We start from the raw sequence: 9,735 nt of genomic DNA on the forward strand, positions 1-9,735 counted from the left end.
CACCCACCCCAGCACCCTTCCCCCTCTCCCTCTCTCTACTTTCTCCACCCTCCCTTTCACTGTTCTCTTCTCACATTCCATCTCTCCCATACAATTCTTCCAGAAACGACAATGATCTACCAAGTATAAACCAGTCTTCTATCCCAGTAACAGTCAGTAGAAATAGGAACGCTTGGTGAAAACTATATAGAGAATAAGAGGGAAGAAACAAAACTACACTACCCTAGTAAAAAAATCCTATAGGGTCAGATTTTGTAACCAGTCCTATTGGACTCCTATAGTATTTTCTCCTACAGGATTTTAAAAAATCCTTTAGGATAAATCCTATAGGATTATATTCTATAGCATAAGATTAATCATAATGGATAGGTTCCTAAATCTGATAGGATTTACTATAGGATTTTTTTGACTAGGGTAAAGAGGTCATAAAAGGTGGAACAGAAGTGTGGATTGTATGTGATTGAAGCTTTTAGGTAACTATGATCTGTATGCTTCCCCAACCTTAACACACTCCACGCACAGGCACACACCAGATACAGGCATGCATGCACATGCACGTACACACATACATACACACACTGACCCTCATATCAGCCGGCACCTCCACCACCTTCCCTGCTCCATCGCCACTGTACAACTTGAAGATCTGGACACAGGACTTGGCATTGCAGTAAGATTTGGTTATGTGTTTAACTTGATTGCACAGAGAAGTCGAGACTAGTTTCCCTGTCCTCTCCCTCCTTTTACTCTCCCTCCCTCCATCCATCCCTCCCTCCCTCCGTCTCCCCCTATTCTGTTCCTCCATCTCTCTACCTTTCACTTTCTCCCTCCGTAACTCCTCCCCCGTGTCAAAGAACAGTTATAAATAATTATTGTTTGTATAAAGAACTGAAGTTGAGAGTCTGTTAGACCATTTTTACTTTCTCTATTTGTATGTTCTCCTTTCCCTCTCTCTTGATCTTGAGGTAGAGATCACATGATGGGACTCCAGCTGATTGGAGACGCATAGTCACACACGCATACACACGGTGCTCAAACTCAGTTTCTATTCCAAAAAAAGGATTGAGCCCATACCATACCTCAGTGCTGGCTAACACAAAGCTCAAGGTGTCTGTGTGTGTGTGTGTGTGTGTGTGTGTGTGTGTGTGTGTGTGTGTGTGTGTGTGTGTGTGTGTGTGTGTGTGTGTGTGTGTGTGTGTGTGTGTGTGTGTGTGTGTGTGTGTGTGTGTGTGTGTGTGTGTGTGTGTGTGTGTGTGTGTGTGTGTGTGTGTGTGTGTGTGTCTGCGCCTCTCTGTCCTGGCAGGGGAATTTCCTGTTGAAGTAGAGGGAGAGATCTGATTGGCTGAGCTGTCTGGGGGCTCGACCAACGGAGTTCTGCGATTGGCCATTTGCTGCATTGGCCTGATACTGACACCCCGCCTCAGCACCCTTCCCCCTCTCCCTCTCTCTACTTTCTCCACCCTCCCTTTCACTGTTCTCTTCTCACATTCCATCTCTCCCATACAGTTTTTCCAGAAACGACAATCTACCAAGTATAAAACGGTCTTCTATCCCAGTAACAGTCAGTAGAAATAGGAACGCTTAGTGGAAACTATATAGAGAATAAGAGGGAAGAAACACAACTACACTACCCTAGTAAAAACATCCTATAGGACGAGTGATTCTTTTTTTCAATAGAACCCTATATAATTCTCACAATCCTATAGGATTTTGTGTCACCTCTACTGTTAGAATTCTACTGGACTACTGTTTTCCTATTGGAAATAAAAAGTAATCATCTTGGATCCTATATGATTCTTGCAGTTCTATAGGATTCTTGACCCTATGTGATTCTCGCAATCCTGTAGGATTTTGTATCAACTCTATCAGAATTGTAATGGACTACTTCTTTTCCTATGTGAAATCAAAGTAATCCCATTGGAACCTCTAGTGTTTTTTTACTTTTGATTTTTATTCATTTTTTTAACACAAAACATACACATACAAACGCTCACCAACATCCACAACATTCCCCTTGCCCAGACCCCCCTGCTCACATCCCCCATCTGCAGTGCCCATATCACTCTCTGCCACATGGCCTCAAACTGCACCATTTTGTTTCTCTCCATCGCCCATGCACTTTCAACATCTAGATAATAAAGCATTTGACCTTTCCATTGTGGAGGATGGAGGATTGGTTGATTTCCAGGTTTTAAGTATGTTTTTCCTGCTGCTTGATGAGAAGAGTATCGTCCAGCCCATCGGGTATCTCACTGCACCCTCATATGCCATGTCTTGAAATATGCAGACAGACAGATTAAAAGTACATTTATTCTATAGGTTTTTGATAACTCTTTTAGGATTTTGTTAGCCCAATCAGAATCCTATTATAACTTTTTTTCTTAATTGAACCCATTCAATTATAATTTGTTGTCCTTAGTTCCAGCACAATACAACAGCATTAATTACCACATTTTCGTTGATTGGAAACAACAGTCCTATATTAATTTCTGTTTTATTCACCTGTGAGAAAGCATGTCCCTTTAAGAGTGATTGATGATGTCACAACTAGCACGAGCTTGCAGTGTTAATTAGAACTTCTTAAGGCTAGGCGTCCCGCTAGCGGGATACCTGTCGACAACTTCTGGTGAAATTGAAGGGCCGCAATTCAAATAAATAATCATACAATTTATGGATATTAAACATTTAGGTACATACAAGTATCTTATATCGGGTAAAAGCTTAAATTCTTGTTAATCTAACTGCATTGTCCGATTTACAATAGGCTTTACAGCTAAAGCATGTCATGCGATTGTTTGAGGACGGTGCCCCACATCAAAATATTTTTCAACCAGCACAGGTTTCATAAATTCACAAATAGCGATTAAATATTCACTTACTTTTTTGAAAATCTTCCTCTGATTTGCAATCCAAAGGGTCCCAGCTACAACATGTATGTTCGTCTTGTTAGATAAAATCCTTCTTTATATCCCAAAAAGTCAGTTTAGTTACCGCCATCGGTTTGAGTAATCCACTCGTTCAACATACAGAGAAAGGAATCAGAAAAGCTACCACTAAACTTTGATAAAACAATTCAAAATACATTTATATTTAATCCTCAGGTACCCTAAAATGTAATTAAACTATAATATTTCATACGGAAAGAAGTATGTTCAATAGGAAAGCAAAAGTAGCAGGTGCGCGTCCTCTTTTGTTGTGCACTCACAGACTGATTTCCAACTCTGACTCCCAGTACTAAACTCAAAATTCTTCCTCGTTTGGGAAGAAACAAGCCTGAAATCTTGAACAAAGACTGTTGACATCTAGTGTAAGCCATAGGGATTGCAATCTGGGAGCTGGATTTGGATATGACCCTATACGATCCATTGGAAGAGCATGGGCTCTCCCCAAAAAATGCTGTTTTTTACATTTTAAATTTTCTCCTATCATATCTATTGTGTTATAGTCTCATACATTATTTTAACATTTCTACAAACTTCAAAGTGCTTTCTATCCAGTGGTACCAATTATATGCATATCCTCGCTTCTGGGCCTGAGTAACAGGCAGTTTACTTTGGGCACGTCAGTCAGGCGGAAATTCAGAAAAAAGGACCCTAGCCCTAGCCTAACTCCCAAGTTAAGCTCGCCACCGGTGGCTGTGCGGAGAATCTCCTGTTTTCTAACATTATTATTAACCGCTTTATCCTTCACTGTGCGTGAATGCAAGAACTGTGAGTACAGTAATTTTCCTTATGTTTCCTGACAAAGTTGTCAATGTTTTAGATATATTTTCATCATTGTACAACATTTTATGCACTCGTTTTTATGCTAGCAAAGAAACTACTGTTAGGCACATTTTGCCAATCAGCTGACTAGCTACACTATATATACAAAAGTATGTGGACACCCCTTCAAATTAGTGGATTCAGGAGCCCCAAGTAATAGGATGCAACCTTTTCAACAAGTCATTTTGTAACATTTCGGCCCAAGCGTCAGCAGCAGTGGTGTAAAGCTCGCCGCCATTGGACTCTGGAGCAGTGGAAACGCATTCTCTGGAGTGATGAATCCCACTTCACTAATCTGGGTTTGGCAGATGCCAGGAGAACGATACCTGCCCCAATGCATAGTGCCCACTGTAAAGTTTGGTCTGGGGCTGTTTTTCATGGTTCGGGCTCGGGCCCTTAGTTCCAGTGAAGGGAAATCTTAATGCTACAGCATACAATGACATTATAGACGATTCTGTGCTTCCAACTTTGTGGCAACAATTTGAGGAATGCCCTTTCCTGTTTCAGCATGACAATGCTCCCGTGCACAAAGCGAGGTCCATACAGAAATGGTTTGTTGAGGTCGGTGTGGAAGAACTTGACTGGCCTGCACAGAGCCCTGACCTTAACCCCATCGAACAACTTTGGGATGAATTGGAACTTTGACTGCGAGCCAGGCCTGATCGCCCAACATCAGTGCCCAACATCACTAACGCTCTTATGGCTTAATGGAAACAAGTCCCCCCAGCAATGTTCCAGCATCTAGTGGATAGCCTTCACATAAGAGTGGAGGCTGTTATAGCAGCAAAGAGGGGACCAACTCCATATTAATGCCCATGATTTTGCAATGAGATGTTCAACGAGCAGGTGTCCACATGCTTTTGGTCATGTAGTGTAGCTAACTAGGTAAGTTGTAGCCATTTGTATGTTGTTTTTGACTCATTATATTGTCATAGCAGATGAGAAATGTGTTTTCTTGTTTGTTTCTATGTGCCTTATTATAGGCAAGTCAACCCCACTTTCATGATTCCTGGTAGACCCCTAGTAGAAAAATCTGATCAGATTTTGGAACCAGTCCTACTGGAATCCTATGGAATTCTTCTCCATTTTTATATATATTTTGTGTTCTCCTTTCCCTCTCTCTTGATCTTGAGGTAGAGATCACATGATGGGACTCCAGCTGATTGGAGACACATAGGCAAACACAGACAGACAGACAGACAGACAGACAGACAGACAGACAGACAGACAGACAGACAGACAGACAGACAGACAGACAGACAGACAGACAGACAGACAGACAGACAGACAGACAGACAGACAGACAGACAGACAGACAGTATCTATTCTCAAAACGGATTAAGCCCATACCTTGCTTCAGTGCTGGCTAACACGGAGCTCAAGGTGTCTGTATATCTGCGCCACTCTGTCCTGGCGTCTGGCAGGGAAATTTCCTGTTTAAGTAGAGGGAGAGCTGAGCTGTCTGGGGGCTCGACCAACAGAGCTCTGTGATTGGCTGTTTGCTGCATTGGCCTGATACTGACACCCACCTCAGCACCCTTCCCCCTCTCCCTCTCTCTACTTTCTCCATCCCTCCCTTTCTCTGCTCTCATCTCACATTCCATCTTTCCAATACAGTTTTTCCAGAAATTACGATGCTCTACCTAGTACAAACCAGTCTTCTATCCCAGTAACAGTCAGTACAAATAGGAAATAGGAAAACAGGATAGCGAATAAGAGGGGAAAAAACGCACCTAAAAGTCATAAAAGGTAGAACAGAAGTGTGGATTTTATGTTATTGAAGTTTTTAGGTAGCTAGGATCTATATGCTTCCCCAACCTTAACACACTTGATGCACATACACACACACACACCAGACAGACACACACACAAGCACACACACCGAGGCCCAGTAGTGGGTGATGTTCCACCAGGCTCCAGTTGTTGTCGTCCAGACAGTGGCTCTTATAGACAAGGAACTGACACACGTCTCTGGCCCTCATATCAGCTGGCACCTCCACCACCTTCCCTACGCCATCTTCACTGTACACCTTGATGATCTGGATACACACGCACACACACACACAGAGAGAGAGAGAGCGAGATAAATATTATATTAATATAAAAACATTAATATGATCATTATAAAAGACACAGTCCCTGCCCCATCATCACTGTTCACCTTTATTAGAATAAAGGGTCACAAAATAAATTTACAGTCATTACAAACAGGCCACTGTAAAGAGTAGTTGAAACATTAAGGGCCGGTTAACAGTTAAAGGCCCGTTAAGCCTAGCCGTTCCTTCTGAACACAAACTGTAACACTGCAGCTATACTGCATTATGATGCTGTTATAACACATTGTAAGACTTGTCATAAGCATGACTGTCTGCCTTATGTCTTATTACCATGACATAATAATCGGGACTAAATAACAGCCATTTTGAGTGAGTTGAAATGTTAATAAAACAGGGTTGGTGTCCTGGACACAGATCAAGCCTATTCCTGATCAATAGAGATTCTCCACTGAGCTTTTAGGTCCAGGACTTAGTCTGGGTTGGAGAAACAGAGACACAGTAGGACTATTACTGTTACTGTTACTGTTACTGACACACACACACACACACACACACACACACACACACACACTTCCTAGCCGTTCTACGTTCTATCCAGATGGTTGAATCCGACTCCTGTGGTACAGCTTTCTGTACCACGCTGACCATGACTGTACGTTTATCATCTAAAAACCACGGTTCGACCTTTAACACATACGCTCCTGAACATACACATTTACCAATATACCTGAGATATATTGTACACACCATACATACACACCTCTGAGAAATACGCACTAAACATACTGACAATATACATACATTCACCTAAACATATACAATACTCACACTTAAAAATACACATATGCACTTAACGATGTACACACAAATATTCACGCTTCAAAATCACACCCACTTAGACATTTATTAATTGACATACATACACATATATCTATCTTCTTTCTCCCAGCAGGGAAGTGTGTGTGTGAGCATGTGAGAGAGAGGGTGTGTTGTATGTCTGCAGAAAATGTTATTTCAATCATTCAACGTTTTATCCCCAAACCCATCAAAACACATCGTAGAGAATCACACGACACTAGAAACAACCCCACAGTAGAACACAGAATCACACGACACTAGAAACAACTCCACAGTAGAACACAGAATCACACGACACTAGAAACAACTCCACAGTAGAACACAGAATCACACGACACTAGAAACAACTCCACAGTAGAACACAGAATCACACGACACTAGAAACAACTCCACAGTAGAACACAGAATCACACGACACTAGAAACAACTCCACAGTAGAACACAGAATCACACGACACTCGAAACAACTCCACAGTAGAACACAGAATCACACGACACTAGAAACAACTCCACAGTAGAACACAGAATCACACGACACTAGAAACAACTCCACAGTAGAACACAGAATCACACGACACTAGACACAACTCCACAGTAGAACACAGAATCACACGACACTAGACACAACTCCACAGTAGAACACAGAATCATACGACACTAGACAACTCCACAGTAGAACACAGAATCACAGAATCACACGACACTAGACACAACTCCACAGTAGAACACAGAATCACACGACACTAGAAACAACTCCACAGTAGAACACATAATCACACGACACTAGGAACAACTCCACAGTAGAACACAGAATCACATGACACTAGAAACAACTCCACAGTAGAACACAGAATCTCACGACACTAGAAACAACTCCACAGTAGAACACAGAATCACACGACACTAGAAACAACTCCACAGTAGAACACAGAATCACACGACACTAGAAACAACTCCACAGTAGAACACAGAATCTCACGACACTAGAAACAACTCCACAGTAGAACACAGAATCACACGACACTAGAAACAACTCCACAGAATCACACGACACTAGAAACAACTCCATAGTAGAACACAGAATCACCCGACACTAGAAACAACTCCACAGAATCACACGACACTAGAAACAACTCCACAGTAGAACACAGAATCACACGACACTAGGAACAACTCCACAGTAGAACACAGAGAATCACAGGAAATCAAAAATTACGCCACAGCTCTCTCTGCCTCCTCCGGCCCCTGTGCAGAGAACACAAAGGGTACACACTAGAAAGGAGACACCAGAAACAAAAGAAAAATATTCTTGCCTCATAGTAGTTTGAGAACGTTTCTAAATGTGGAATGTCATCACCGCTAAAGCTATACACAGACACACACACAACAAACCCTACCTACTACACACGCATATGCTTACCTCTACAGCCTGAAAGAGGCAACAGTCAGGAGAGCACGATGGCATTTTCACACTGAGCCTTACTCTGCTGAGACAGAGAGAGGAAGAGAGGAGAGAGAGAAAGAGGGAGGGATAGGGGAGGGAGGGGAAAGGAGCGGAAGAGAGGGAGGGACAGAGGTAAATAGAACACAAGAGAGAGGCAGAGAGAGAAGGAGAGAGGGAGGGGACATAGAAATAGAACAAGGAATATGGGTGAGGGAGAGAGACAGGGAGAGAGGGAGAAAGAGAGAAGGAGAGGGAGAGAGAAAGAGATAAATGGCGCGAGATTGAGGGGGAAGAGAAAGAGAGAAGGTGAGAGAAACTGAGAGAGTCCTTCCTCTTGTGCTGGGCAGGATAATGCCTGAATGCTACTCTCTCTGACTCAGCCAGTGGATTGTGCAGTGTGTGTGTGTGTGTGTGTGTGTGTGTGTGTGTGTGTGTGTGTGTGTGTGTGTGTGTGTGTGTGTGTGTGTGTGTGTGTGTGTGTGTGTGTGTGTGTGTGTGTGTGTGTGTGTGTGTGTGTGTGTGTGTGTGTGTGTGTGTGTGTGTGTGTGTGTGTGTGTGTGTGTGTGTGTGTGTAATTACATTTATTTATTTCACCTTTATTTAACCAGGTAGGCCAGTTCAGAACAAGTTCTCATTTACAGAAAATCTTTGGAGGGAGTTGAAAGTCTGTGTTGCCCAGCTACAGCCCCAAAACATCACTGCTCTAGAGGAGATCTGCATGGAGGAATGGGCCAAAATACCAGCAACAGTTTGTGAAGACTTACAGAAAACGTTTGACCTCTGTCATTGCCAACAAAGGGTATATAACAAAGTATTGAGATAAACTTTAGTTATTGACCAAATACTTATTTTCCACCATAATTTGCAAATAAATTCATTAAAGATCCTACAATGTGATTTTCTGGATTTTTTTTTCTCATTTTGTCTGTCATAGTTGAAGTGTACCTATGATGAAAATTACAGGCCTCTCTCATCTTTTTAAGTGGGAGAACTTGCACAATTGGTGGCTGACTAAATACTTTTTTGCCCCACTGTATGTGCAGATGAGAATGTGCAAGTAGAAATACTGGTGTGCAAAAGAACAGAAAAACAAAAACAAATGTGGGGATGAGGTAGGTAGTTTGTTGGATGGGCTATTTACAGATGGGCTGTCTACAGCTGCAGCGAACGGTAAGCCGCTCTGACAACTGACGCTTGAAGTTAGTGAGGGAGATATAAGTCTCCAACTTCAGTGATTTTTGCAATTTGTTCCAGTCATTGGCAGCAGAGAACTGGAAGGAAAGGCGGCCTAAAAAGGTGTTGGCTTTGGGAATGACCAGTGAAATATACCTGCTGGAGCGCGTGCTACGGGTGGGTGTTGCTATGGTGACCAGTGAGCTGAGATAAAGCGGAGCTTTACCTAGCAAAGACTTATAGATGACCTGGAGCCAGTGGGTTAGGCGACAAATATGTAGCGAGGACCAGCCAAGGAGAGCATACAGGTCGCAGTGGTGGGTAGTATATGGGGCTTTGGTGACAAAACGGATGGCACTGTGATAGACTGCATCCAGTTTGCTGAGTAGAGTGTTGGAGGCTATTTTGTAAATGACATCGCCGAAGTCAAGGATCGGTA

General features: G+C 42.6%; 1 protein-coding gene across 1 annotated transcript in view; it reads right to left on the minus strand.

The window, feature by feature from the left end:
* The window catches only part of LOC139558894 (growth factor receptor-bound protein 10-like), a 17,251-nt gene extending 8,946 nt beyond the window's left edge, over positions 1-8,305 (minus strand). The window contains exons 1-2 of the mRNA XM_071374407.1: positions 8,100-8,305; positions 5,647-5,803 (exon numbers count right to left, since the gene is read on the minus strand). Coding sequence (XP_071230508.1) covers positions 5,647-5,803; positions 8,100-8,144 — 202 coding nt within the window. The 5' untranslated portion in view covers positions 8,145-8,305. The remainder of the gene's footprint in view (positions 1-5,646; positions 5,804-8,099) is intronic.
* Positions 8,306-9,735: the final 1,430 nt, after the last annotated feature.

Source organism: Salvelinus alpinus, chromosome 29, assembly GCF_045679555.1.
Source record: "Salvelinus alpinus chromosome 29, SLU_Salpinus.1, whole genome shotgun sequence".
Classification (NCBI taxonomy): domain Eukaryota; kingdom Metazoa; phylum Chordata; class Actinopteri; order Salmoniformes; family Salmonidae; genus Salvelinus; species Salvelinus alpinus.